The sequence below is a fragment of the Aureobasidium melanogenum genome, assembly GCF_000721775.1.
Source record: "Aureobasidium melanogenum CBS 110374 unplaced genomic scaffold scaffold_38, whole genome shotgun sequence".
Classification (NCBI taxonomy): domain Eukaryota; kingdom Fungi; phylum Ascomycota; class Dothideomycetes; order Dothideales; family Saccotheciaceae; genus Aureobasidium; species Aureobasidium melanogenum.
Genome location: NW_024470090.1, coordinates 17,927 through 45,886, shown reverse-complemented (window position 1 = coordinate 45,886; position 27,960 = coordinate 17,927). Strand labels below are relative to the sequence as shown.

General features: G+C 49.6%; 12 protein-coding genes across 12 annotated transcripts; 6 read left to right on the top strand and 6 right to left on the bottom strand.

Moving 5' to 3' along the window:
- Positions 1-169: 169 nt before the first annotated feature.
- M437DRAFT_60327 (uncharacterized protein) lies at positions 170-1,422 on the top strand (the record flags this gene model as incomplete). Its single annotated transcript, XM_041023738.1, has 3 exons — positions 170-484; positions 543-793; positions 894-1,422. 3 exons carry the CDS (start codon positions 170-172, stop codon positions 1,420-1,422), a joined length of 1,095 nt encoding a protein of 364 aa, XP_040875070.1.
- A 796-nt stretch (positions 1,423-2,218) lies between these two features.
- M437DRAFT_28835 (uncharacterized protein) lies at positions 2,219-2,785 on the top strand (the record flags this gene model as incomplete). The annotated part of the gene is made up of 1 exon (XM_041019148.1): positions 2,219-2,785. A coding segment is annotated over one exon (567 nt), but the record flags the coding sequence as incomplete, so codon positions are not given.
- Positions 2,786-3,564: 779 nt separating this feature from the next.
- Positions 3,565-4,658, bottom strand: M437DRAFT_88955 (alpha/beta-hydrolase; the record flags this gene model as incomplete). Its single annotated transcript, XM_041028932.1, has 3 exons — positions 3,565-4,115; positions 4,172-4,404; positions 4,456-4,658. 3 exons carry the CDS (start codon positions 4,656-4,658, stop codon positions 3,565-3,567), a joined length of 987 nt encoding a protein of 328 aa, XP_040875068.1.
- A 636-nt stretch (positions 4,659-5,294) lies between these two features.
- M437DRAFT_60318 (general substrate transporter) lies at positions 5,295-6,921 on the top strand (the record flags this gene model as incomplete). The annotated part of the gene is made up of 4 exons (XM_041023736.1): positions 5,295-5,406; positions 5,459-5,728; positions 5,782-6,231; positions 6,293-6,921. 4 exons carry the CDS (start codon positions 5,295-5,297, stop codon positions 6,919-6,921), a joined length of 1,461 nt encoding a protein of 486 aa, XP_040875067.1.
- A 932-nt stretch (positions 6,922-7,853) lies between these two features.
- On the bottom strand, positions 7,854-9,827 carry M437DRAFT_60301 (uncharacterized protein; the record flags this gene model as incomplete). Its single annotated transcript, XM_041023733.1, has 5 exons — positions 7,854-8,224; positions 8,277-8,481; positions 8,540-9,377; positions 9,428-9,494; positions 9,548-9,827. 5 exons carry the CDS (start codon positions 9,825-9,827, stop codon positions 7,854-7,856), a joined length of 1,761 nt encoding a protein of 586 aa, XP_040875066.1.
- A 923-nt stretch (positions 9,828-10,750) lies between these two features.
- M437DRAFT_60342 (aldolase) lies at positions 10,751-11,952 on the top strand (the record flags this gene model as incomplete). Its single annotated transcript, XM_041023741.1, has 3 exons — positions 10,751-10,799; positions 10,849-11,033; positions 11,092-11,952. 3 exons carry the CDS (start codon positions 10,751-10,753, stop codon positions 11,950-11,952), a joined length of 1,095 nt encoding a protein of 364 aa, XP_040875065.1.
- Positions 11,953-12,469: 517 nt separating this feature from the next.
- M437DRAFT_33029 (uncharacterized protein) lies at positions 12,470-12,909 on the bottom strand (the record flags this gene model as incomplete). Its single annotated transcript, XM_041019242.1, has 2 exons — positions 12,470-12,760; positions 12,808-12,909. Coding segments are annotated over 2 exons (393 nt in total), but the record flags the coding sequence as incomplete, so codon positions are not given.
- Positions 12,910-13,230: 321 nt separating this feature from the next.
- Positions 13,231-15,009, bottom strand: M437DRAFT_60359 (putative ferulic acid Esterase/Feruloyl esterase; the record flags this gene model as incomplete). The annotated part of the gene is made up of 4 exons (XM_041023744.1): positions 13,231-13,531; positions 13,593-14,554; positions 14,611-14,659; positions 14,717-15,009. 4 exons carry the CDS (start codon positions 15,007-15,009, stop codon positions 13,231-13,233), a joined length of 1,605 nt encoding a protein of 534 aa, XP_040875063.1.
- A 1,407-nt stretch (positions 15,010-16,416) lies between these two features.
- M437DRAFT_79323 (FAD-binding domain-containing protein) lies at positions 16,417-18,088 on the top strand (the record flags this gene model as incomplete). The annotated part of the gene is made up of 3 exons (XM_041027154.1): positions 16,417-16,498; positions 16,660-17,714; positions 17,756-18,088. 3 exons carry the CDS (start codon positions 16,417-16,419, stop codon positions 18,086-18,088), a joined length of 1,470 nt encoding a protein of 489 aa, XP_040875062.1.
- A 1,876-nt stretch (positions 18,089-19,964) lies between these two features.
- Positions 19,965-22,484, top strand: M437DRAFT_60291 (OPT superfamily oligopeptide transporter; the record flags this gene model as incomplete). The annotated part of the gene is made up of 5 exons (XM_041023730.1): positions 19,965-20,157; positions 20,212-20,952; positions 20,998-21,506; positions 21,562-21,868; positions 21,919-22,484. 5 exons carry the CDS (start codon positions 19,965-19,967, stop codon positions 22,482-22,484), a joined length of 2,316 nt encoding a protein of 771 aa, XP_040875061.1.
- Positions 22,485-22,953: 469 nt separating this feature from the next.
- On the bottom strand, positions 22,954-24,511 carry M437DRAFT_88948 (amidase signature enzyme; the record flags this gene model as incomplete). The annotated part of the gene is made up of 3 exons (XM_041028931.1): positions 22,954-23,210; positions 23,271-23,393; positions 23,479-24,511. 3 exons carry the CDS (start codon positions 24,509-24,511, stop codon positions 22,954-22,956), a joined length of 1,413 nt encoding a protein of 470 aa, XP_040875060.1.
- Positions 24,512-25,269: 758 nt separating this feature from the next.
- On the bottom strand, positions 25,270-26,916 carry M437DRAFT_88947 (uncharacterized protein; the record flags this gene model as incomplete). The annotated part of the gene is made up of 3 exons (XM_041028930.1): positions 25,270-26,011; positions 26,066-26,387; positions 26,538-26,916. The coding sequence occupies 3 exons, from the start codon at positions 26,914-26,916 to the stop codon at positions 25,270-25,272; spliced, it is 1,443 nt and encodes a 480-aa protein (XP_040875059.1).
- Between the last annotated feature and the right edge of the window lie 1,044 nt (positions 26,917-27,960).

Genomic DNA, 27,960 nt, shown 5'->3' with positions numbered 1-27,960 from the left:
TCCAGACCCATGGAGTATGGTATACGAGCCCTGCCAAGCTCGAAGGAACAGCACCTTCTTGGCTTTCGGAGTGGCCGAGTGATCTTGCAGATGTTCAAAAGGTACCAGTCGTACTCCTGATTCTGCGAGTGTACGGTTTATTTTTCCCCTCCATTGCCATCAAGCTACCATGATGGTGTCTGTCCGCGCTCTCGCCCTGATTCTTTTGCCAGTGGCTGCTAGAGCTGCTTCCTCAGAGTCATCAGACCAATCGTCATGTGTTAACCCGGCTGGCTACGAGAAGTGTAATGCAGATGCCGATACCAGGTTCAATACCTGTGTCAACGAGTATTGTGGAGGATCAATTTGTGTTTCGAGCTGCAAAGGCGATTCGAACTGCGTTTACAACAACTGCCCTAACGTTGGTAAGGACTGTCTCGATGTCTGCGAGTGCATCCGCAACACAGAACGTGTTGCTTGTGCAGCACAAGATTGTTGGAATCAGGTGCGTCTTCGAGGATCGGATCAACCTACCACACGGTCTGACTTACATGTGTGCACAGGTCTATACTTGCGAGTATGATGAGCTTGTCGCCGCGATGGTGGACATGTGTGATGTTTCCGGGGGTGTCGACACCAATGTTATTCCTTACTACCCTGCACCGGACTCGGCACCAGGCTCGTGCAGCTGCAACCAAGGCAAGCTGCTTTTGACGCTCAATAGTATCACCGCGCAAACGAACGCGTTATATGACAACAAGACGAACGTGGATGAGGCGATCCCGAATTATGCCGACCAGGCTACCTATTGGGCGTCCGCTGGATGCTGCTTCAATGCTCACCTTCAGTCTGCGTACGTTGATGCACCCCGCATACTTGACGGTTGACTGTGTTAGCTGACTCCTCGCTCGCAGGTATCGAGAAATCTGTCCAAATACGCAGCCAGCAGTTCTTGGAGCGGACTTGATGAGTTTCCCGGACGTGGCTCAGCAGTCGGAACTTGAGTGCTCGAACCTGATGCCCAACACCGATTGTGCAGGCGATTTCGGATTCGGCGCAGCAGTGGGGAATGCCATGTCTACCTATTACGCCCTGGACAAGCTTCCGCCCAACGGATCCGAGACATTATACAACAGGGATGGTGCGCTAGCATCGCCCACCCAAGCGACTATTGTTTGGACGCCAGCCTCAGCACAACCACCCATCACAATTGTAGCCGCGCAGGCGAGCAAAGGTGCCGAAAAGGAATCTACGACTGCAGGGACCGGCGCAACAGCAGCTAGCAAAACCAGCAACGGCGCGAACTCCGGCGCGAACTCCGGCGCTCAAGGTGCTACCCCGGCTGCTGTTTCTGCTTCGACTACGCCCAATGCAGCATCAAGAGCACATTCATCATGGTTGGCGATGGCATTCTGCATGGCCGCGACGATTGCCTGCTTCTGAAGAAGTTCCGATCACGATCTCTCTTATGGTTGTGACAATCGGGAAGCAATTAGGGCTGCGGATTTTGTAGCGCATTGACGAAATTGCGCGGTTGTTTTCCATAACAAACGTCGCTTGATTCAGGCATCTGTGACTGGCTGTGGCCGAATATACTTTACCTTGAATGGATTCACACAACCAGCAAAACCCTTTAAGAAGCGCAGATGCGACTAATCTTAGTTAGAATTATGAGGGTTCCGTGTCAATGACGCAGTATTTAAAGATAAAAGTGCGCCCAGCCTGGTCTAAAGGCAATATTTGGCTTCCTTCAAACGGCCATGTCTCAACGTTGTGATGAACAACAAAACAGGAGAAGTTCCCCCACAGATTTCATCCTCCAACGATCCCGGCCAACATGGCTCCCGAGGATGCAATTGCAATCGTTGTTTATGTCTGTCTGGGGCTTGCTTGCACCTCTGTCTCTCTGAGGACCGTGGTCAGGTGCAGATGGCTCGACGTCGGAATGAGAGTGGAAGACTGGTTGATGATTGTCGCACTGGTCAGTAGCATGATTACCTGACAGCGTGTCGCGTCTTCCGCGTACACGATCTGTCGCTATATCAGCATGAATATCACCTTGCTAAATTCCCTGCAACAGATGGCTTACTTGCCCTTCTGCGCAACGATAATTACTTTGACTGTGGTGGAACGTCGTAACCCCATTCTGACCGAACCCAGTGCCGATACAGTACTGCTAGTAAGCTATATTCCTAATCTCTGGATTTGCGTGGGGAACTAACAATTTGCGTTGTTGTAGCTGCTTGCCATTGCAGAATCCTTGTTCATGATAACGTCTATTGCTTTTAGGATTTCGCTGGCAATTTTCTTTCGTCGATTTCTCGTCGATCGCACACAACGCCAATTGGTATTGGGAATCACAGGCTTGTATTGTGGTGTAGCCGCATTTGCCTTCTTCCTCTGTCTGTTCCCATGTGGCGCACCTGTTCATATGGCCGCAAAGCGGATCAATGGCAAATGTATCCCAAACAATTGGTGGAATGGACTCCTTTATTTCCATGGCGCCCTCTCAGCACTTGCGGACTGGTTCTTCGCATTGCTACCGCTAGTGGTCCTATGGAAATCCACGATGCCAGCCAGAAACAAGCTGGGCGTGTCTCTGTTGATGCTGCTTGCAGTTTGTGGTTCGATATGTGCCGTCCTTCGCACCATCTATGTTGGAAGTCTCCGTTTCCACGCTGCATATTTCGATCCGCAACACCCGACATATTATCACACCACTGCTCTGGTAATCAACATGGCTGTGCTGGAGTTGGGCCTCGGAATCACAGCGGCATCCGCAGCATGCCTTATGCCCCTGTTTAGGCGCGCTGCTGCCTTGTGCCGACGCCATCTAGGCGGCAGACTTCGGCCAGAACACCTCAGCGGAAAGCAGCAACGATGCACATCCATAGCCCCACATGACGTATCATTGGATCTCTGGAAAAAAACTCCTGCCACCTCTGAGAATGTTACGACTCAAGACTGGGAAACCATAGATATGGAGATGTTGGGGGTTTTGCCTCCGATAGAGTTGACATCGACTGAAGACAAGAATGGAGATGTCTGAGTGCCACAAGACTGACTTCACCACCTATCAGCGCACTAAATTGAGCCAGCATCTTACTATCGTCCAACGCTTTCAGATCAAGAGCTTTCTGTAATTGTCAGAGTTCGCCTGCGCAGAAGCCAGCGAGCGGGGCCGATTGTGCTCACAGCACCACAACTCAACAGTGAACCGCCCCGCACAGCAAGCCTCAACGACAATATTCCTATGGGATGCGGCAAGATATGCGTCAACATCCCTCGACAAAATACTGCTGGATACCTGGGAGAAGTGCGCTGGTCCTTTACCCGACGTGATATCGCTTGAGCTAGAGACTATGGAACTGGAAAATCGAGGCATTCTGCCGGATCTAGAGTCGACGACGAATGAGATCAAGGACGGAAAGAGCTGAATGCCACTAACAAGCTTTGATACTTGTGAGCATGCTGAACATGTCTGTTCATCCAGGCTCCATAGAACGACCTGATCATTTGCTATACCTTGGCCTTCAGCTCTTGTGATGAACTCGATCCAGTGCTTCTGTGTCGCTCTGACTAAGTCTACGTGCTCACTAGAGCAAGATTTCGCATCAGCTTGCTCCAAAGCCTCGTGGAAAGCGTCGAAGACATATATGAGCTCGACGCAGTGATGCGAGACAGCTTGTTCAGGCTCTTGGAATGGCCGTCCAAACCAGTAAGATCAAGGGCCTTCGTCAATTTGTCAAAATTCGCCTGAGCAGACGCCATCGAAATGGGCCCAAGTGTTCCCATAGCACCAACCTCCATGATGGCCCGACTGAACAATGGAATGCTTTGCACAGCGGTAGCTTCAAGGACATGAGCATGCACCGAGCTAGCTCCCACCGACTGCCCGCCTAACGTGATTCGATTTTGGTCTCCGCCAAAGGCAGAGATATTGGCAGAGACCCATCTGAGTGCGTTTCGCTGGTCTACGAGTCCGAAGTTGCACCCCTTTATGCCTGCAGCATGATTCTGCGCGTGCATCAGAAGCGGTGACGCTGCAAAATCAAAGATGTTAAGCCGATAATTGATGCCAATGGCAATGAATGGACGTCCGAGTGAGATCGAATCGTCGACTAGTCGAGTGGGATCTAAAGTATTGTGTTAGCATTGCAGAGAGTGGAACGAACACGAAGGCATGATGTACCCCACATCGGGTCGGTAGCAGCACCAAGCCCGTAGCCACCGCCGTGGATGTAAACATAGACGGGCAGTTTATCAAGATCCTTACAAAGATCCAGACGATTGAGAGATTCCTCATTGGGACGAACGATGAAGAGGTTCAAGCACTTAAACTCGTCTTCTGTTACCTCAGGTAAAGCTAGATATGAATGGAATGTGTCTGAGTTGTTGGGGCCCTGCTGTTGTGGACATCTTGGACTAGAGGCATGGTTAGTTTTGCAAATCAAGAGAACGAAGAAGTGGCGATACCCATTCTTCGAGGCATCGAAGTTGTCAGAAGGCAATTCCTGTCGCAAGGTCGAATGTATCCAACGATCTGCTATATCAGCGTAAGGAATGCCACGAAACTCGTCCACACCCGGGATCCATGAGGTCTTGCGAACGACTCGCTGGACGAACGGGTCCTTCGTGTGATATGGTAGCTGAACAATGACTGGAGAGGGGCTGGCCATCTTTGCCTGTGGCGAATGGGGGCGAGAGCGACCTTTAGGCTGTTATTGTTCTCTGCTGAACAGATTTGTCAAGAGCTTGCGTACTTGTTTTCCGTGATGTAGTCTGCCCGCCTTATCAAAGAGTGCAGCGCAGTCTTCAATTTGCCGAATTCGATACCTAGAAATACCGTTACCATCGAAGAAAATAACTCCAAACGAACATGAGTCTTCCCCACAGTGGAACTTTTGGTGATGTACCACCAAATCAACGCTCATTTCCGCCTGGATTCTCTTGCGGCATGTCGAATTGCAGAATCTGGCAGGCCAAATTAGGTAGACATATCCTTAGGGCAAGGTATTTTGTTAGCCCTAACTCATGGTATTGTGTGGGGAGGCCAGTGGGGTGCGGGAACTACGCGATATAAGCTTTCCTCAGCTCAAAGCTCTTAACGGTCGATCATTGGTACAGGTCCTCTGGAGTACGGAGTATCATCAATGAAGCCACAGAGACTAGATCGTGGACTTATCACCTCGGGTAAGACTATTCGTGCCCTCGGCAATGTTGTGAATCCAGCCTATATAGCCATTAACTGCTTCAATATCCCATACATCAGTGTTCAGAGCAATGTCCTTCATCCTCATACTCATTGACAAAGCATGTCTCCTTCTGTCTTTCAGCAAGCAGTTGAGTCTCGCAGAGCATTGGCGGTCTGCTTGTTTGTAACTGTCGCCGCATTCCAATTTGGCTATGACTCCTCTTACTATTCGGGTAAGTGATGGAAGAGAGTACGGGTCCAGTCTGAAATGGACAGTCTTACCAGGTATCCTTGCCATTCAGCCTTTCCTGGAAATCTTCGGTCACCTTGATCCGGTCAAGGGAGTATATGTCTTGTCGGCGGAAAGACAGTCATTGACCACCAGCATCATCAACGCTGGTGAGTTCGTTGGTGCTATTTCCTCCTTCGTGATCGGGGAAAGTCTCGGTTCTCGCAGCGGTCTCTTTGTGTCGAGTGCTGCAGTCATCATCGGCACACTTATTCAGGTCCTCGCTCCAAATGTGGGAGCTCTCATTGCAGGCCGCTTGATCCTTGGTAGGTCGAGATGGCTAATCTTCACGTTTGCAAATAGCTGATCCTGATTGCAGGTTATGCCGTTGGCCTCATCTCGTGCCTTGTACCTGTATACATCGCCGATTGTGCTCCAGCTCGATTCCGTGGCGCCTTGGTATCCATGTATCAGTACTGCCTTGGTCTTGGTTTACTTTTGGGTGTCATCGTCGACTACTGCACCAAGGATCGCACCGACACTGCCTCCTTTAAGATCCCGATCGCTGTTCAGTTCGTCTTTCCTGTGGTTCTTGTGCCAGGCCTTCTGCTTTTCGTTCCGGAAAGCCCCCGTTGGTTGGTCCAGACCAACAACATCGACAAAGCCAAGCGATCGATCATGAGACTTACAGGAAAGTCGGCCGAGAGAGCAGAAGAAGACGTCACTCAGCTCCGGCTGCTACAACCAATGAGCAATGAGTCCTCCTGGAGAGATATCTTCACATGGGGGCCCGAAGGCCATAAGGCATATCTAGGATGTGCGCTGCAAGGTCAGTTTGTCCACCCTGTCGATGTGGATGAATCTTTCCTCATATATTGATACTCTTACAGCTCTCCAACAAGCCACAGGTATCAACTTCATCACTGGCTACGGCATTGTCTTCTTCTTCCAAATCGGAATCGACAATCCCTTCCTCATCCAGATGGGCCTTTACCTTGTTGCAATGCCAGCAGTGTGGATGAGCCAGTATGCCATCGAGAAGTTCGGTCGAAGGCCTATTCTCATCATTTCGGGCTTATTAACTTTTGCTGTGCTAATCATCATGGGCGGCGCAGGCCTCACCAAGCACAAATCAACTCCTCTTGAGCAGACTATCGTGGCTATGGTCTACATCTTTCTTGTGGTCTTCAACCTTGGCTGGGGACCGACAGTTTGGGTCGTAACATCCGAGATCGCAACTGGACCAAATCGGTCTAAATTGTTCGCTTTGTCTACCGGATCCAACTGGTTCTTCAACTGGGTGGTAAGCTTCTCCTTCCCCTACTTGTTTAACGCCGACGCGGCAGGTATGGGTGCAAAGATTGGATTCTTATACGGAGCACTTACTCTATGTGCTGTGGTCTGGGTTTACTTCTTGCTGCCTGAGACTTCTGGACTTTCCCTTGAGCAAATCCAGATGGCATTCGAGGCTGGCGCGTCTCCACGTTCCTTCAAAGGTAAGTGTTGCATACTGTCTTAGCACTAGTTGACCATGCTGACTGTAAACAGAATCTGCATTGATTCTGGCAGCATCTGCCGAGGAAGAGTTGAGAGACTTACCAAATGATAAAGAGGTCGCAATCAATTATGTCGAGACTGTATCTTAGTCACTCTATCTTAGTTGAGCACATTGTCTGCCTGGGTGTCACTTAGTAACACAGGGAGCATGCGATTCGAACCAATACGATTCAATCAATGCTCTGCGTATGTACCAGCGATTGGATTCTCCAATGCCAGAGTTCTCTTGGAAGCGCAGTCTGCAAACCATGAGTTGCCACTTCGTGGACAGCTCCCTTGGGCGTGAATTGGCCTCTCCCTCAGGCATCCACTTCGAGAACTTGCGAAATGCTAATGCAGGCACAACATGGTAGCGCTGCGGCTAGAGCAAACTTGCTGACATCCTCCTCGCCAAGTCTCTTGCAAAGCATCATCCAGAGATTACCAGCGTGTCTGTGCACCCATGAATTACGCGCACACAACTCAGCAGTGGTGTCGAGACTTCTTTCCTGACGCCTGTGTTCAAATTGATGTGCTTGACTCCTCTATGTCAGAGTGCAGACAAAAGTGCGTACAACGTGCTTTGGGCTGCAACAGCCCCAAAGATCAGGTCCAAAACGGCATGTATGACGAACTTGTGGGCAAAGTGCCTGGCAAGGCCGCCAAGGGCTCGGGACAGTCAAAACTGGTTCACGATGAGTCCTTAGCAGAAAGAATTTGGGAGTGGATAGAGAAGGAACTGAGCGACGTTATCTAGTGATTGATGATGTCACGGAATTCTTGAGGGACACTGCAGTGGAGCGGGTTTACAAGATGTACGAATTCACGAAATAAGTTATCCAATATATACAGGTATTTTTTTTTGCTTAATCTGCAAAGAAGCGTCTTGTCAGATAAGAGCTTGTATGCCATTACCTACAGAAGCTCGGGACAAGAGCCACTCTTCTGCCTAAGAATATGTCTCTTGATCCACCAAGACAGCCATACCTTGATTTGATATGATGCATGCCTGGTCGTAGGGATACTGAAAACCTCATCCAGCTCTTCAAGTGTTCGTTGTTTGGTCTCAGGCACGACAAAGAAGATGACAACGAAAGAGAGCATGTTGAGTCCGGCGTACAAGCAGAACGCGCCGGTGGGCGTGATCTTAGCCAGGAGAGAAGGGAAGGTGAGACCCAAAGCACTGCTGACAGAGTTGTTGACGCAGATGGTGAAAGCTGCTCCAATCTCTCTGTGAGATAGAGGAAAAGCTTCTGAAAAGTAGATTGAAGGAATTGGACCAATACCTAATGCAAGTCATAAGCTTAAGTGTATCTGCACAATGTCAATGCAACGTACCTGGAACATAGAATGCACCAAAGAGGAAGACGAATACAGCAATTAGGGGGATCTTTGCGCTGTTGTCACTTGACATCAAGAAGCTAAAGCCACAGCCTAGCAAACACCAGGCCATCTGCGGGAACGTGCTGAGCAGTAAGTTCCTTCTGCCGAAAGTGTCCATGGTGTAGATGGCAGGAAAAGCGAAGACGAACGATACAGCACCCTGCACGAGGAACGGGTTAGTGACTAAACTCTGGATGATGCGGTATGAGAAGACTTACAAATCCAAATGAGGCCAGAAGAGATTGCTTTACAGAGTATCCTGCCTCTGAAAAGATAGTAGACGAATAGAAGGCCATGATGTTGATGCCTGAAAACTGTTGAGCAATCACGATGATCGAGGAAGAGATTGTTGCACGACGGATCCTGGGTACCGTGACGAGCTCCATCACTCTTTTGGAGAGCGACTTCCCTTTGAACTCTTCGGCTTCAGCCATGAGCTGACAATGAGCATAGAACATCTCGCGAGCGGAGATCAATTCGTCATTTCTGATGCGACAGAATGCCCAGAAAGCTTTCTGATATCGCCCTTTCTTCATCAACCAACGAGGACTTTCGGGACACAACCAGATTAATCCAAGCAGAGGCAAGGCCGGGGCGAAAGCAGCAGCGAGTTGGAATCGCCATGCCAATCGCCCAACGTTCATGAAGATAAGGTTGGTGCTGAATCCTAGCAGAATACCAAACGCGACCCAAAGTTGGAAGCTGGTGACAATGCCTCCACGGATGTTGGCCGGTGATACCTCAGCACTGTAGATAGGTATTGTTGATATCTTGATGCCCATACCAAGACCCATGAACAATCTGCAGATCATAAGGCCAATCCAGTCTTTGGTGAATCCTTGTGCAAGCACGGGGAATACAACGAAGAGACCTGTAAGGAAGATTGTGCCCCGACGGCCGAGATAGTTGTTGACGGGATCTGCTGCCCATGCACTGAGTAACCCGAATAAAGAAGGCGAAGCATTGATTACTCCGATCAGCCATGGCTGATCCGCAATGCCAAACTCTTCCGGGAAAGAGAGATTGGCTCCATTGGCGCCTGTATTGTCCCATCCTCTAAAACTCTTGTCAGTTATAAAAAACGAAGAATGGTGGGCCTGTCCTACTGTACAGCAGATCCGATAGAGACAATCATGATACACATGTACATCGCCCATGGCAGGTCCCAGCGATCTAGACTACGTCAGTTTCCAGCCTCTGAAGATACAAATGTATGTGTTGCGTACTGGTGATTTCTCGACGAAGCCAGTATTTATCGTCTTCGGTCAAAGACTCGATAGACTCAAAGATTGTTGGTCTCTGAGCTATCAAAGCAGCTTTGTGGAATGTCTCAAATTTGTCCTCGAAGCCATAGGTATCGCAGAACAGATTTGCCTGATCTCGGAGCTCTGCCACAGTAAGACCAGATAGAGGATTGTTGTCCTTGACGCCAACTTTGCTGGAAGTGTATCCGTTTTGACCATACTCAAGGCATTCTACCTGCTGGACTTTATTGTCCTTGTCCATGATGTTGTAGTTCTGTTGAGCTTCTGAGTGAGTATGAGCAGCAAAGAGGGTGTGAATAGTGAATTGGTATCTGTGAATTGCAGCTTCACAACAGTCGGGACATCACACGACATTAATAGTCGTCACCATGGAACATGACTACCGCATATACCTTTGCCGTGCTCTGCTGTATACCACGAAGCGGGGCCCCGGATCTGGGGTTATCGACAATGTTTGATCCTTCGCTGCATCAAACGCGACTGCCGAAATCGGACAGTGAGACTCCTGCGCAGGTCATGTGCTTGATTTTGATTTGTAGAGGGGATTCCAAGCGGAAAGCCGTACATACCGTCCTGTGGCGGTTGATAGTGGCGCGGCAATACTATTGATTGGCCGTCCTTGGCGCGAGAGTCCTGTACAGGACAGTCTTGGCCTACAGCACTTCCTGGTTCAAAATGATACCACAGGCAGTCGCAGCTGTCGGAAGATCTTCCCTCGGTCTCTGTTACCCCGAAAGAACTGTACAGGACTGACCTGACCTTGGACGCGTGACGGTGCAACTGATGGAGAGGCTCAAGGCAGACCGATCTGCATAGATCAGACATGCCCTGCGTGCAACCACACGGGTGACCCCACTTTTCCCCGCCGATTGTCACAGGCCTGTACAGGTCAGACGTCGGGACAGTGGACTTCGCATGCGATACGTGATTGCACACATGCTATTGCACACAAAGTACCCACTTCGAATGATTAGACCTGTTTGCGACCGCTCCAGGATATGCGCTGAGCAATTCCGGGATTCAAATACAGGACAGAGCCTGCTCTGTTGTTTTGTTGGAAGCAGCCCATCTCACTTTCCAGACTGGTGCCTGTCAACTGCTAACCATTAATTATTATCTTGATTGGTAACCGAAAAGCAAATTTACAAGGAAACATTCGAAGCCATGACCCGTGACGCACCCAAGACGTGGTTGGAAGTCCTTGACGAACAGCGTAGGAGAGATCAGATGAAGAATGCAAGCCAGCGCTGACTCGCGAATAGTTAATGTCGATGTTGACTGGATGGACCCAACCTACTCCAAGAACCTTGCCATCACTCCGAATGATATGACCAGCAACAATCTCTGGGTCAACCAGCAGATGTCCCATCCCGAGAATGAGAAAATGGTGCTGGAAGTCTGCAAGGAGCTCAAGTCTCAAGGGTGGAAGGCAGCTTACACTCGCATCGTGAGTTGTGCTTCATCTGTGAGCAAGAACTGCAGCTGACCAGGACGTTTTCCATAAGGCTGTCAACATGTGCAAGAACAATATCGACAACATCAAAGGCCGCACTTTGCTCCAGGTGTACCCTAATGAGGCCTACGACACTCAGGCTGTCCTCGATTCTGCCCGTGCTTATGCTAAAGAATTCGAACGTGCTGGCATACCCCAGAACAGATACTGCATCAAAATCCCGTCCACTGGTCCTGCGCTCAATGCTTGCCGAACACTGAAGCAAGAAGGCATCGCCACTCTTGGAACTGCGCTATTCGGTCTACCTCAAGCTATCGCATGCAGTCAAGCTGGCTGCCTATACATCAGCCCCTACTTCAATGAGACCAAGGCACACGATGACCTTCAGCTGTGGCCTGATGTTGAAGACCCTGCTACTCAACACACCATGTCTGCTCGCACACTGCAGATTCTCGAGACATACGCTCGTCTGTACAAAGAAACTGGCAAAGAACAGCCTCTGCTCAAGCAAGCTAGTTTCATCACGGCCAAAGAAGCCATGGCAGCCGGCGAGCACGGCTGTCATAGTGCAACAATCTCGCCTCAAGTCTTGGACGAGCTTTCCAAGCTCACATATGATGGCTCAAAACAGCCAGGTGAGGGTAAGCCCAAGCCTGCCCACATGTATGCCGGCTATAAGACTCCGGACCGTCTTGCAGAGGTCTCAAAGATCGATCCGCTTGCTGCAGCTTCCATCGACGCAAAGATAGCTGACACTGACATTGATTATCTTGCCAACAATGGCGAGGAGTTGCAGAAAGCAATCAAGGCTGATCCTGTGACCTCCCAGAGACTCGATGATGCACTCAAGCTCTTCACTGGTGGTTTGATGGAGAGCAAGGCGAAGATCGACAAGTGGTTCGAGCAGGTATAACCTGTTGGGATTCATGTCCAGAACTTCCAAGAAACTTCCTAGTCTAGTTCCATGTATCGTTGTCTTCCTAGTGAGAATTCGACAAGCATGTCTCAAAGTTCATTCCCAAAGGCATCGTGAACGTCGATGGCGGCCAGGACATCGTATTCCCGAAAGCTTGAATGATGGCATCCCGGTCACTTGGACTGAGTCCTCGGTCGAACAATAAGGACTCCGGTGCATATGTAAAGAAATCGATGTCAGGTTCCACGGTCATTGGGTCGAGTAGAATCTTGTCTGGGAACGTGTGGCTGTCGGGCAATGTTGTGTCGGGCACGAGTGACGTGTTTGGAGCATTCCACCTCAGATCTATGCTCCTTGATCTTGTTTCGGGTACGTGAAAATCCGCCAAGCTTATATCCTGTTGTGGGTGCAATTTCGGTGCCGTCCGCTCTGGAACCAGCGGCGGAATCATCGTTGAGTCCATAACCGCATTGAGCCCCGCAGCCATCAAGCTGGTCGAGAAACCTCCTCCTGAGCCTGTATAATCCGGCACTTCCTCGAAGCCGGTCGCATCATGTCGTGCTATGCTTTTGCACAGCTCACCTGGCTCCACTATATCTGATACTGTGCTCGAGACTCGTCTCCACTGGTTGACCTCCGCTATCAATGAATCTCGCTCTGCTACGAGCGTGTCGACTGACTTCTGCAGTTCCTCTATCCGTTGATGTTGCAGCTGATGGTATCTGAGACTTTCCTCGACGATTGTATGCTTAGACAATTTGCTTTCTTTGATATCCTCAAGAGCAGGTATAGCGCGAGCAAGTAGCTAGAGCTCCGTTCAGCAAGATATCAACCGTCGAGAACAGTGTTTACTTGCCAAAAGATTGTCGCTGAAAGCTTCGCGACGCTCTTTCTCCAACACCCGATGCTTCGCTCTGTCTTCTGCTGTCCAGACACGAACTCTTTTCTTATGTCTGCCTTCAATGACGTCTGAGCCGACAGACCCTCCAGATTGTGGACTATCCATTGCGTTTACATCAACAAGATATAATTCGACATGAGTAGATGTTGGTGTCGAGAATTGTCAGGTGAGGGGTTGGCACAGGATGGTATATACTGTAGAATCCTTCCGGCGGGGCCCCCGCTAACCCCTCTTTGCCCTCGATGACCAATCAAATAAAACACGGTACACCACTTGGCAAGTTGCTTGTAGGATGCGACCTTGTTACAGTACATGATACGACCTATCCGCCTCTTGTCTCCAACCTCAACATATAGACCAAAGGATATCCGTGATCAAGCACACGACCAGCTCGATGCTTTGTTCACATCCCCACCACAATATTTCTGCTGCTTGGGATACATGCAAAGCGGTCTCTGTCTCAGAACAGTGTCTTGCGTGGTGTCGTTATGCCAAGCTGTGGCAATGATTTGGTTCGGAGCGATTCCTTGCTCGACCCACTGCATCATGGCGAGAAGAACATCGTGTTCGGCGTCTCTGAAACCAGGCACACCGTAGACGCCAGGGTTCAGAACTTGGCTGCCACCAGCGAAGTACCAAGGTGCGAGACCTGGAGGGAAGTTTCCACTGCAGTGACTATTGGATGAAGAATGTGGTCAGCTAGCTGTGTCATGAGGAACAAAGAAGAACTACTCACCCCATGCCAGGAACCAGGAAAAAGCGGAAGAAGTCATCCAATTCGATGCCTCTGGGTGCAAGCTCGCGCAAAATCTGGGAGTACAAGTACAAGCTGCTACCAGTCGGAATCAATGGATCAGCCATGCCATGGTACATTAGCAACTTGCCGCCGCGTCGCTTGAAGGGTTCGAGGTTGTAGTCGTCGGCTGTTGCGTTACCGGGTCTGATCCTTTCGGCGTTCTCGACGATACTGTAGTCGTAATCTTGCCACTTCCAGTTGGGGCCGTACTGCATGAAAGAGGTCACATAATCCGTACCCAAGCTTGCTGGCTCTGGGGCGCCGAAAATCAATGGCCAGCCAAGCTCACTACCTTTCCAGTAGGGGGGGAACACCCAGGTGTCATTGGTCTCGACGTAGTCTGAGTAGATCTTGAACAAAGTAGTCAGCTGAGGCGCCGTCAAGCACTCAGACTGGTTGGATTTTGGAGTACAAAGAAGAGCATCCATGTTGAAGTTGCAAGCTTGAGGATCGGAAAGGATGTTGTCTTTGACACCATCAACGCCGTCACATTGTCGAAGAACTTCGGCATTGATGACAGGGAACAAGTCGTTAGGAATGTGTGCGGAACCGTTGATGGGTAGGTTGTAAGTGCCGGCCTTGATCACGAAAGGCGACATATGAGTCAGGAACCATGCAGGAGCTCCAGCAACAACGCCGTCAAAGTCTTCGGGATAAAGCTGGATGTCACGAATACCTTGGCGTCCTCCAGTCGAGCAGCCCTTGTAGTAACTGTACTTTGGCTTGTATCCATAGTAGCCTTGGGTCAATTGCTTACCCAGGACAGTAGAGCCATGCATGGCACGGTAACCCCAGTCCTTGAGCTTATCCTGTGACCCGTATGCCCATGTTCCATCGAAGGCGGTGCTGTTGTGTCCAGTATTGGTCGACATAACTGCAAAACCATATCCCAATCCACCGCCCTGACGTCCAATCAGCAATGTGTTCGCGAGTAAGCATTCCGCTTGCTTGAACCTACCATATCCAACCAGTTGATGCCGCCAGCATAACCGCCGTTACCTACAGCCCTGGCAATGTCCGTCAGCTTCATGACACTACAATGAGAGACGACTGACTGCACATACAAGAATCTTCCGTTCCAATTGTCAGGCAAGAACATGCCAAAGCCATATTGAGAAGTTCCGTTGGAGACTCGAATTTGAACAGCGCAATGAGCCGTCAAATTAGTGGGAGAAGTTGGGTACGCGATATCTCCAGTAGGGACCGAGAAAGTCGAACCTCCAGGTTGCCAATAGACAAAGTCCACACTAGCGATAGACGGAAGCACGGCCTGGATACTGGCAGTTGAACAGTCGGCTGCTGCTCTGGTTGATATTGATGCCAGCAGTGCTGCCCTTGCCCACGGTGAAGTCTTCATGCTGTAAGTGTATAAGCAAGCAAAAAATGATATGACCTGGGCCTCTAGGGATGTTCTCGTGGCTCTTATATGTCGACGCCATCCCTCTCGCAAAGGCAATACTTTGAGGCTCAGCCTTCTGCCGATCTCAATTGCCGTCTTGCTGAACATGTGGCTTTGTACGAGAACCAGGAACTCTTTCAAGTCGGCCAGCCAAGAAAGGCAAAAGAAGTACAAGAAAAATGCGGGGCTCCACAAACCCTATGCGTCGATACTCAATTATGGCTGTGTCGTGGCTGCGGGATATCTCGACCCCAGCGGGGTCTGTTGAGATTCTTGCACACACGATGCGAGGACGGGTCGGTCATTGTTAAGACATTAGAAGCGACCGCGAGATTTGTGACGTTCGTACGATGGATTATTGTTGGACGGCTGCAGATCAAGCTTCGAGGCGTCGTACATTGGCTTTCGCGTGACCCGTTGACGCTTCAGGTCAAGCGCTCCGGCTACTCCACGTTTTAACCAAGGTTACCGGCTATCACGATGCTTGGAGTGCTCCGCAGAGAATTTCTTCTCGACCAATATTCAATGTGGTCTTGCAAGCCATTTATACCATGATCAAAAAATCACACACAGCAGTATTACTATTGCCTCGATCTAGCCTAGAACACAGAAAATGTTTGACACTATCTACGAGCCACGATCGAGTCGATCCGGAAGTCTGGTAGTCCTGGTGTCTCACGTCGCCGACGCGTCCTGCTCTGCGAATTATGGTCATCACGGTAGCGACACCGACTACTGGGTAAACTTGAGTTTTGAATGCAAAAGACACAGCCAACTCTCCACCCACAGCAGCCACAGATGCATCTGCAGAGGCGGAACAAGTTGTACGCGAGGCCAGACACTCCGAGCCGAACGGTAGATCTGAAGTCTACCTTCGAGTCTCCAGGAACGCGCAAGATACTTGTGAGAACCCTGGGAGCGATTTCATCGTCAGTGCGAGTTTGTAACTCTCCAAGGTCCCAAGACCTCCGAATTGTACTGATGCTGATCAGCCTTGATGAGGCACCGCAAGACAATTTTCGGCCTGAAATTCTTTTGGTAGCTCACCTGATCCTCTGGCAACTGTTGAATTGCATTTCTTCGGGTAGCGCCTCGAGGCGCTTCGGACGCATATTGATTTCCAATGCAGCATCCGCAAAAATAAATGAGATCCAATGCCTGTCCTGATCCACACTATAAGAAGTCATATACTTCTCAGAATTTTCTCGACAGATCCACCGCTAAGCTATGGTTTGTGTGCAAGCTGAGGGGTAGCAAATTTTTAGCGTCTTGGCCACCATTAATTCTTGCCGAACTTCGTCCTTAGGACAATCAACAATCGATAAAACTCCATCATTCTCGCATAAGCGAGACTGGACCAACAAAATGAGGAATCAGGTCATACCGAACGCGTTCAACTCTACGAGCGTTCGCTTTGCCGATCGGGGCTCGCGTAGCATATTTGACCGTATGTCAAACGATATAAGTAGGACCAGCGTCTGCCATGAGTTCCTTCACAGTCATCCCGATCTCGAACAACCAAAAGACAAGCATTCCTATTCAGGATGCAGCTTACAACAGGGGCTTTGTGTATCTTGGTGACATTCTCAAGCCTTGTGTCTGCTCTAGTGGCGCCTAAAGCTTCACTGTCCGGAGCTTCAGCATGTATCCAACTCATCACTACTCTTGGAGCTGCTAAGATCCGTGGGCCTCATACCGTACCTTACGTTTCCTCCCAAAAAGATTATTGGAATGCAAAACAGAGCTCATATGACCCCTCGTGTGTGGTCTACCCCAAGTCTGCACAGGATGTGTCGACGACCCTGAAGATCATCAAGACTGCTGGATCACGATTTGCCATCAAAGCTGGCGGTCACAACCCGAATACTTTCTTCTCTTCTGTCGAGAGTGGGGTGCTGATTGACTTGAACTCCATGACTCAAAAGTCATATGACTCGAACACCACTCTTGGAACCTACCAACCAGGAGGCACATTTGGCGACATTTATGACTACTTTCAGCAGTTCGGTAGAACCGTAGTCGGAGCTCGTCTTGCAGGAGTTGGTACAGGTCTTGCTCTAGGCGGTGGCTTGAGCTATCTCTCCGGACAATACGGTCTGGCTTGCGACTCGTTCCGCGAGCTCGAGGTCGTTCTACCCAACGGTACCATTGTGACGGCCTCGCCCACAGAGAACGAAGATCTATTCTTTGCGGATCGTGGCGGCGGTGGTAATGCCTATGGTGTTGTCACGAAATACACTGTCCAGACAAGGCCGTCAGGTACATTCTACGCTGGTAATCTAATATACCTGTTCAAACAAACAGCGAATGTTCTTGAAGCCATTCAAAACTTCATGAAATACAACACCGACCCAAAAGCAGCTATCATCGGCACCTACGAGAAACTCTTCACTCCAGCCGTTGGCGATCTTAATTTGGATGAAGCAGTCATTATGTTTCTTGTCTACGACGGGCCTGATCCCGGGGATGCTTTTGCCAACTTCACCGCGCTACCTCATCTGGTGAATACTTTGGGCCCCAAGACTTATCCGGAAGTGGTGAACATGCCTATTCCGATGTCGACAGAACTCAGTCGGGGCGACAACATCTTTCGAGTGCAAGTCCATCGACTTGACGACGACTCCTACCAAAAAGCCTTCGAAGCATGGGAGAACTGGTGCGCAGTCAACAAGGCTCATATGTTCTCTCATCACTCGATTTCCAGCCAGTACCAAAGAGTTTGACGGATGCATCTAATTCTCAAAATGGCGGGAACGCCATGCAGATGCCTGATGGACCATGGTTCTGGCTCAACTTCTTGCTCTCGACCCCTCCAGGCATCTCAAAGACCGCTTACAATCGGATTCAGCAAAGCTTCCGAGACATGGTGAACTCGGTTCCCAATGCTGAAGGGCTACCACTCTTCATCAATGATGCAAGCTTTGATCAGAATCCGTTGCAGACTTTCACCACCTACTCTCGTCTACAGGATATCAAACGAAAGTACGATCCTGATGGTTTCTTTGAGAACTACACGGGCGGTTGGTCGTTTACCTAAACTTGGCTAGTGCTGTACCAGACGAGTATCCATCGGATGTGTAACATACTCAAGACGATCAGTTTTTGGACGTATTAGTAGACAGTCTGTCTGAAGGTCCGTTCTGAAGATGCCGCTATGATAAGTTGAACTCGGAGTTACATGTGCCAAGAGAGCGACGATTTTTGTAGTGCTTGTGTATACGGAATAACCATCTTTGCTGACCAAGAAGGTAAGTAGAAGATATATTCATTGCACCGAAGGATCAGAGAGTGGGGTGGGGCGGCCCGGTGCGCTTCCTCCTTCCTTCGATGGCATGCCGAACTCTGGTTGGTTGAACATGTACCGAACCTCCTGTAATCACATCTGACACCGGACTTCATCTCTGCAGAGGGACTGTGAATAATACTCAGGCCGACAAAGTCTGTTTAGAGCACTCTGAATCTTGACTTCAGGGCCATTAGTATCAGTTCCAAGATTGTTATGCAATGGGTCGAAGGTATTGAAGAAGTCCATCGGCACGTGGCAAAGGCTGCTGCCTACTTTGTGAGTCATTCAAAAACTTGTTTATCCGCTCTGAAGACTTCTTTCCATTCTTAACATGTTGGTTTTGCACTTCATACTGTCACTTGCAAGCCATATTGTCAGCGCGTGTTCCGTGTGGTTGCGACTTTTGCTTTGTCTCCTTTGCGCCTTCAGTTCTGCCACCTACGCAGATGCGCGATTGGCCAATACATATCAGTAGATCAAAACCTCATAATCTTCATTCAAACATTCTTGAGGCATAGATCGACCAGAACGGAGAGAGCCACGACTGTTTGCAAGCATCTGACCAAGTGTGCTTGGTCTTATTTCATCGCTATTTGGACTGACAGAACCTAGCCAATACAGATGCCGCTTTTGCTGCGAGAAATGCTGGCCTGTCCAATAGGAGTCAGACGTGTCTTGGAGCCTCAGCGACAGTAACGCACAAACCAGCTAAAGTCTCGGTATCTCGAAAGGAAAGCATCGAAGAGTCTCTTATCTTGCGCCATTTTCAAAGGAAAAAAAAAGGCGAAAGTGACAACTTGACAAGCTTGCAGATGCCGTCAATTCGCGGCCTGCAACCGTTGTCTCCCCACGGAGCCCGGACTCTGCAGCTTTTACCACGACAATCTCGCATGTTGGGTGAGCACATCAAGAATGTGTTAACCTAACTACCTTGAACAGAAAAAAGTCATGGGAATTGGTCATTTGCATTATGTCTGCTGCATTTGTCATACGTAACAATCGTCTTTAGAGTTTGTGTCGCTGGCTTCACTCGGACCGGAGACCCCCTCGAAAGTTTAGCCTTGGAGTTTGACACGCGTCTCTCGAACAACGGAGAACACAAGGGTCGAGAACATTTCGCTGACCGGGTGTCCAAAAAGGAAGCCTGTCGCATGCTCTTGGACGATAATGTCGAGATCTCAGGGGTCAGAACACTCACCTGTACACAAACCTCAGCTGACGACTTATGGATTGGGAAGACATCTCCATAGTCATCACAACATGCAATGAACGACACCGGGAATAACGCAGTGTAAATCATCAAGCATGATAGAAACGTCTCCAAGTTTCTCAGCTTCCTAAAACGGCAGGCAAGGGAGAGGTTTGGCTTTTGGCTCGCGCTCGTATTTGATAGCCAATGAGGCCCAGATGGACTATCTATCATGGCCTACCATATCTACCCAGTCTGAAAGATAAAAGCATGCCTTGCACCAGATGACAGTCCCGTCCATCATTCCAATTGAGAGCCATGGCCACCAAACGACCTATCTTCAATCACCGAGCTACGGATGACGTTGGCATCGCTTACAATGGTCCAGAGCATTCAGGGCAAAAAAGAGACCATGAGGTCTAATTGACTGAAAATCCTATGCAGGAAGACTTCAAAGGTTCGAAGGCCAATGCCGACATCACTTTTGAGTCTGCGACGGAAGATGAGACCGATTCCGTGCCCAAGGGGTCAACTCACGTCTTGGACACAGCTGAAGACATCGTTGATCAAATCCTCGATACCGAAGACGATCCAACTGAGAAGGCATTGACGTTCCGAACTTGGTTCCTGGGTGAGCCTCAGTGACCATCCTTGACTTGGAGTCTCGCTGACCGTCTACCCACAGGCATTGGCCTTTCGATCTTCGCCTCAGTCCTCCAGGAAATCTTCTACTTCAAGCCGCAAACCATCTTTGTTTCCCTGGTCTTCTTGACTGTCATAGCCTACGTTCTCGGAGATGCAATGGCCTATGCCATCCCTCGCAAAGGCTGGCTTCGATACCTGAATCCTCATGAGTTCAAACGCAAAGAGCATGCAGCCATTACCATCATGGCTTCTGCAGCAGCAGTCAGTGCTCTGGCCACCGAAGCATTGGCTGCCCAAGCCCTTTTCTATGGTGGATATCCCAGTAAAGGTGCTGGAATCTTCATCGTCTTGTCGTCTCAGCTTCTTGGTTTTGGTGTAGCCGGCATGCTGCGTGACATTCTGGTCTATCCCACCAAGATGTTATGGCCCATGACACTCCCTGTAACGACCCTACTACAAACCATCCACAAGGACAAAGCGGAAACCAAGAAACGCATGCGTGTTTGGTATATTGTGTTCTTTGCCATTTTTTTCTGGGAGATCCTGCCAGAATACATGTTCACTGTATTGACTGGTGTCTCGATCTTCTGTCTAGCTGATCAACATAACCTTGTCTTTACCAACCTCTTTGGTGGTGCTTCAGGTAACGAAGGACTCGGATTTCTCTCTTTCTGTTTCGACTGGAACTACATCGCATCCTTCCAGTCTCCCCTGTGGTACCCACTTCAGACGACGGTCAATATGTTGATCGTTATCATTGGATGCTACATTTTGTTCATGGGTAAGTCATATGGGCTCAAGTATCGATCTTTGCTAATACAAACAGGTATCTACTACGGCAACATTTGGGAATCTCAGAACTTCCCTTTCCTATCTCAAGCACTTTACAACAGCACGTCTACTGCGAGCAACTACACAATCTACAACCAGAGTCTTATCTTGAACGACCGGTTTGAAATAGACTTCGACCTACTGGCCCAAGAAGGAGTGCCTTATCTGACTGGAAGTTACATCGCCTATCTGATCACATCAAACGCAGGACTAGCAGCTACATTTGTATACATGCTGTTGTGGAACTGGAATGACCTCAAGGCGGCCTGGACGTGGGCCCATCCTCGTAACTTGTCCAAGTTGCTCGACCCCAACACATATATGTTTTGGCGCAACCAAGAGACTCCGGAAGAGCGCATGAAGCGCAAGATCGATGACCCTGATCTAGATCCTCACTACAAAGTCATGTTACTCGGCAGGTATCGCGAGGTACCGATGTGGTGGTGGGCTGCTGTCATGGTGATCAGCTGGGTGGTTGGTATCATCTGCCTCTATTCGATCAAGGTAAGCGCCTCTTGTAGGATCCATTGTCGGAAATTGAATTGACGATGCCATACAGTCGACCCTTCCTGGCTGGGGCTATCTGCTTGCACTGATACTCACCTTTGTTTTCACGCTATTCTTTGGCGCTCAGTCAGGTATCACAGGATTTGGCTTCAACATTCAGCCCATTTGTCAGATGCTTGCAGGCTACCTCTTCCCTGGTCGTCCCCTTGCGAACTTCTATTTCACTTGCTTTACATACAACACTTCGTCCCAAGCTACACTGCTTGGAAAGGATCTGAGGTTGGCCCAGCAGAACCATATCTCGCCCCGCATAACCTTCATTCTGCAGATAACTGGCTGTCTTGTGGGTGGTATCTTCAGTAAGTATATTCACATAATTTTCAAGGGACTGTCTCTAATTCCAAGCCAGACTGGGTGATGATGGACAGCATCGTCAAGAACCAAGCACCAATCTTGACATCAATTCAAGGCACAAACATCTGGTCCGGTCAGAACGTCCAACAGTTCAATACTCTTGCGATTGCGTGGAGTATTGCATCCAAGATGTTCAGTGTGGGTTCGCGCTATGAGTGGGTGACACTATCCTACTTCATTGGCTTCATTGTTCCTCTCCCTACATACATCGCCTATCGCTACACCAAGAACCCGGCTTGGGGTTATCTTAACCCATCTATCATCCTCTGGTACATGGGCAACTTGTTCGTCGGCATCAACAGTTCGCTCACCATGTTCTTCGTTCTTGCTTTCATCAGTCAGTTCTGGATCCGCAAGTACCACCCTCAGCTGTTTGTCAAGTACAACTATCTTGTCTCTGCAGCCATGGACGGAGGTACGCAGGTCATGGTGTTCATCCTTACCTTCGCGGTTGCGGGTGGTAGTGGTAAAGCCCATCCATTCCCCACTTGGGCCGGTAATCCGAATCTGAGCGTACACAACGCTGATTACTGCATGGTCAACCCAGCCAACAATGGTTAGAACCATAGCTTCAGCCCGGAGGAACTCTGGCAGCTTAGGGTCGGGTTATGCGAAGACTCGCGTGTTCTTCAGCTCTTAGAAAGAGATGGATGATTAGGAATGTTTCAATAACTAAAACACTCGTATTTGGATGGAGAGTGCGGATCGCGGTTGGCTGTATATAAGTTGAGTTGAAAATAGAAGACTACAGATGTTCATCACCTTCTTATTCTTCGCAAACAAGTCAAGTCATTTGTGCTTTTTCCTTGCCGTTCTAGCAACTTTCCCGACTTTGTCAACGCTACAAGAGAGGCCGAGGGAGCGGCCGAGGAGGAAAAGCAAGCTCAAAAGCACGCAAAAAGCGTAGCAAGGTTTGTTCTCCCCTTCGACGCGACACAACACAGCCCGAAGGGTCTTTGGTTTTCCTCTGAGTATGCCATCACGCCTAGAGGCGCGCAAGCAATAGGATAGCCTACATTTACCTGGTCAGCTAGTGCCACATGTCACCGTCTTCGATGGAAGCAAGACAAAAATCATGTCGTCGCGAAGATGTAGACTTCTTACCCGCTGCCGAGGAATAACTACACAGACTGCTATCAGCCAAAGCTACTAGGACATCCACTTTCTGTAGAAGAGGGTCGAGCCCTGCTTTACCCTGCTTCATTAGCTCGTGCCTCCAAGCCTGACCTTCTTCGGGGGTAGAAGTGTTGTTCAGAAGATCGATCAGTTCATCTTGGGACGGATGATCTATGGATGTATCAGTCACCAAGTATGAAGAGTGTTGCAGCATAATCAGTCTAAAGATACCTGGAGGCATACTGATGCTAGCGTGGTCTGCATTCCACGCCACCATCTGCTTCAGAGTGCGCACTTCGCTCTTCTGATACTGTGCTGCAAATGCTGCGAAGTCGCCGCTCTTCAGCCTTTGCACTATACCGTATGGTGAGTAAGTGCAACGATCATTCGCTTTTGATTCGAACCAAGGGCTCAGATGTAATGAAGGCGAGCAACTTACTGCAGTGTTCGTATCCCAGGCTTCTACCTGAGATTTCGAAATTCTTTCCAGGGAGACTCAAGTGGAGATCATGCCTGATGTCTGCACCTAACAAGCCGATTGTCCGGGAAGCATCGATGAAGGCTGTTTCGATCTGGGCTCTTGTATCGCCCGGGAAGTCGCAATAGTCGTTTCCTGGAAAATGCCAGACTTTCGGGTCGAGGAACCTGACTTTCAGACCTCTGAAGCTGCAATCTTGTTCCGAATCAAAAGACATGTCTTTGCCCATGATGACAGAGGCTAAGTGATCGACATCCACGGCACTCTTAGCCATTGCGCCGATGCAATCAATCTCTTCAGAAAGACGGTAGTTCCCCTCCATCGGGACCGTTCCATGACCACAGACCAATGCATAAAGCCCCGCTGGCAGTATCACCGATCCACCCGTCTGCGTCCCTATTGCCAGGGGCGCGAATCCAGCAGCGACACTTGCTCCACTGCCCGATGAAGACCCTCCAGCAGATGAATTGCCAATAAACTTTTCATTCTTCTTCAAGCCTCCAAAAATATAAGGGTTCTGGGTTTGTCCGCCTTGAGCGGACCAACCGGGTGTATTCGGCCGCATTTTAAGTCCGCACAGTTCGGTCAGGTTTGCTTTGCCTATAATCAGGAGGCCTGCGTCCAGCAATCGATCCACGAGCGGAGAATTATGTAGACATGTTGCTGATGCAAAACAGGGACAACCCAATGTGGTTGGCAAGCCGAGGGTTTGGGTAGACGTCAGGATGCAATCTTTCAAGACGATAGGTATTCCATGCAAAGGTCCTCTTGAGTTTCCAGCCTGGCGTTCAGCGTCCAATTTGGTCGCAGCAGCGATAAGCTTGTCGCGCGGCGCGACAGAAATCAGGGCATTGAGATGAAGACCAGCGTGGTTATGGCGTGCAATCTGGTCAAGGTATGATTCCACGAGTTCCACTGAAGTGACGGCACCTTCCTGAAGCTGCTCCTGAGCCTCAGTAGCTTTCAAAGATAGAATATTATGTTGGTCTAACATCATGCGTTCTCCCTTTGTACACATCAAGAATAAGAGATAAGAATATTCTGAGCCAGCTAGGAAGGGAAGAGTCGTCAGTCCAGATATAGTCACACCTTGATCCTAACCCTGTATCGCATGAACGATATATAGAACAAGCATAGATTTAGGCATCCATATAATCGGAAGAAAGTGACCAACGTACATGAAAGGCTTATTTTTGGGAGGTGGACGGACGCGCGGCAGGTAATTCAGCAAGGTGTTCGAACAGACGAGACTTGGCGTCCCTAGAGAAGTTTACTGATGACGAAGCCCTTGAAGAACGGGACAAAAGCAGTTATTGAATGACACCCTCCTGAGCAGGCATATTGGGGCGTGATAGGAACAATCGTCACGACTATTACTGAAAACCTAGCCGGTATACAACGAGATCACCTTGGATCAGAATTTCAACGTAAGCTAACGTGCGTCCAAGTGTACTTGAACTTCTTCTACGATGATAACTTTCACTTCCATGTAGTTGAGCCGCAGTCATATTTCCTAGCCTCGTCTCCCCGAGCTCGAATCATTGTCCCATCCCTCCTGTTCCGCGAACGCGCCTTCTTTTCAAGCATCATCTGCTCTGGTCGTCTCAGGGGATTCTGAGTACCCTTCACTTCAAGCGGCCAATTTTTTCATTTCACCAGCGTACGCAATCAAAAGATCTACCCTTGTAGTTGACTGCAGCATCCAAAGAGCCAAGCCATATCAGCCTCAGCTTTGAATCAAGTCCAGCGGTTTCACAATCTGTTGCGGCGACAACGCTGGCAGGCACGAATGTGACACTGGCGGCACTCGAAGATGTAGTGAGGAAGCATGTGGTTACACTCTTCGCAGCGGTGACGGCCACGATGACACGTCCATCTCTCATGGTCGCATTCATGGTTGCGTCTGAGATCCTCTCTGATTTGAGCGACGAGGCGTTGCTGGTGAACAGCAACGGCATCTTGAGCCGCAGGACGACCAGCTCTGATAGGCATGCTCATGGGAGCTGGAATGGCAGCACGGCGAGCTTCAGGTGGGATGTAGGCGTTACGAAAGACTGGGACAGGAACAATGGGATCATCTCGAGTGGCGAGGCGAGCGACTGGGACGTTACGAGCAGGAAGGCGTTCGATCTGGCGAGCAACATCTGCATGAGCAACGCGAGCGGGCTCAATATTGGCAGCTGCAGCAGGGCGAGCAGGAGGGTCGACCTCAGCACGGAGTTGACGACCATACTCGATCCAAGCAGGGACAGGATTAGCAGGTTGACCACGGTCGACATTCTCCTGAGGGATGACCGGAGGAACAGCGGCAGCCGCATCGACGCCAGGATCCAAGGCACCTTGAGGAGGTCTGAAGAGACGATGACGAGGATCGCGGGCGAAAATCTGTTCTGCTCTCTCTTGCAGGCGGGTCTCATCCCACTGGGGACAACGGCAGGCTCTTGGGTTCCAGGAAGCTCCACAAACGTAGCAGAAGTGAGCACCACATGGACAACTGCATTGCGTCAGTTAGACAATATCTTTGGCCAACACAAAGACGAGAACTCACATCATGTGGTTGCATCCTGAGCGGAGTTCGACGAGTCGGCGACATTGGTAGCAACGCTGCCAACCTTGTGCCTCAGCGGCCTGAAGAAGCAGTTGGAGATTTTCATCGCGAGGGCAGTCACCACGATGAGCAGCGGCTTTGCAAATGGCGCAGGTCCTCTTTCCGCAACCGGGGCAGCCAGCGATATCAACCGTGATGTGCTCGGTGGGTATGAAGGTCGAACAGCGGGGGTCAAAGCAGTATGTTCTGTCCTTGGTATCGAGCTCGATGGACTTGTGCTCAAAGTTTCTGATGAGCTTAGGGTCAAGTACAAGCTTGGCGTCTTATAGGGGAATAGTTTGTTGACAGCAGCGAGGTGGGTATAGAGTCTCGTCCTGCATGGACAACTCAAAAAGCTCGCCAAGACATTTGATGCAGTAGTGATGACCGCAAGGGGTCTCAAGGATGTCGGACCAAGGGAGTGTGCTGGTACAGGCCACGCAAGTGAATGGAGACTCGGGTTGGTTGTCATCGATCTGGTCGTTGTTGAGATTGTCGACTGGGATGGTGCAATCTCGAAGAGCTGGTCGGATTAGTGCTTGATAGATTGACTGTCCAGCGGCGAAGAGACCGGAAAAGAGACTGGCAATTCCAGAATCAGCAGGTTCACGTGCGCGGCGGTTCAGTGTGGTTTGCTGTTCGGTGGTCTCATTGTGGGCTGGTTCGATGAGGTTGAGCTCTTCTAGTTGCAACTGCAGGGCGACTTTGTCGTGTGCAGTGCCCTCAGACAAAGCTGCTTGGAGTTCATCACGCTGGAGCTGCAAGATGAAAGCAGCTGTCTTTGGGTCGATGTCTCCGTAAAGATGAGCCATGGTGATGGTGATGTTTGCGCAGGGGAAGAGATGGATGAGAAGAGATCGAGGAGAGGAGACAAGGGGGATGATCAAAAGAGGAATTGCTGGAGCCAAGTGAAAGCGTGACAGATGCTAGAGAGTGATGAACGCGACGGAGAATCACAATGAAAACGACGCGGTGCAGGTTTTTGCGTTGTTTGGACAGACGAAAAAGCCGCCAAATATACCCTACCTGATTAGGGACTTGATTTAGTAAAAGACACGGTTTGAAAGCTTCCTCGACTTTGATCTACCCAAAATGAGACAGGCTGAGGTAAGAGTGATGGAAGAAGTGATGAGGAAAATTGAGGACGATCCGCTCATCGGAGCTCGACAATACAAGGTGGACGAACATCAAATGCCAGAGTTGATTATGGGCCAAGTTGGATGATCATTCTTTCTCTTGAGAACAGCTTGGCTCAGAAGCTTCTTTGATGCCACTGCACGACATTGACCTTTGAATATGAGGCAAAAGCTGAAATCATGATATACCTGCAGGCGATCATGACTCTTTAGCTCCTCTAAGTATAACTCTTGTCGTGATTGCTACTGCAAAGTCTACGAACATCATACTTACTGCTGGCTACTTGGTCACTGTATGAAGATACAATCCGGTTGAAGTGTCGTAGAGACCAGTAACACGGGTGTGATGTAAATGAGCAGAAGTTGAGGTGTTCTCAGTTGATGTCGGAGATGCTGCATCTAAAGCCTTGCGCTCCTGCCCATTGTAGTTCAGCTGCCAGAAAATGCCTCTAATGGATAAAAGTCCCAGATTCTGATCATCCGGTCAGGTCCAGACAAAGCATACTTTTCTTTGCAATGTACATGGAAAAGAAGAATGATAGCAGTGAAAGGTCGTGAGAAGAGCAGCTAAGAATTTGCGAAACGGGGACCGGAACCATCGATGTTACCGTGTGGAACTAAGGCTGTCAGGTATTATCCTGGTATGAAGCTACTTGGTAACCTCTCCTAGCACTTTCCTTTGCTTCTGAGGACGAGGATTTGAGAAAACGTTAGGCCACG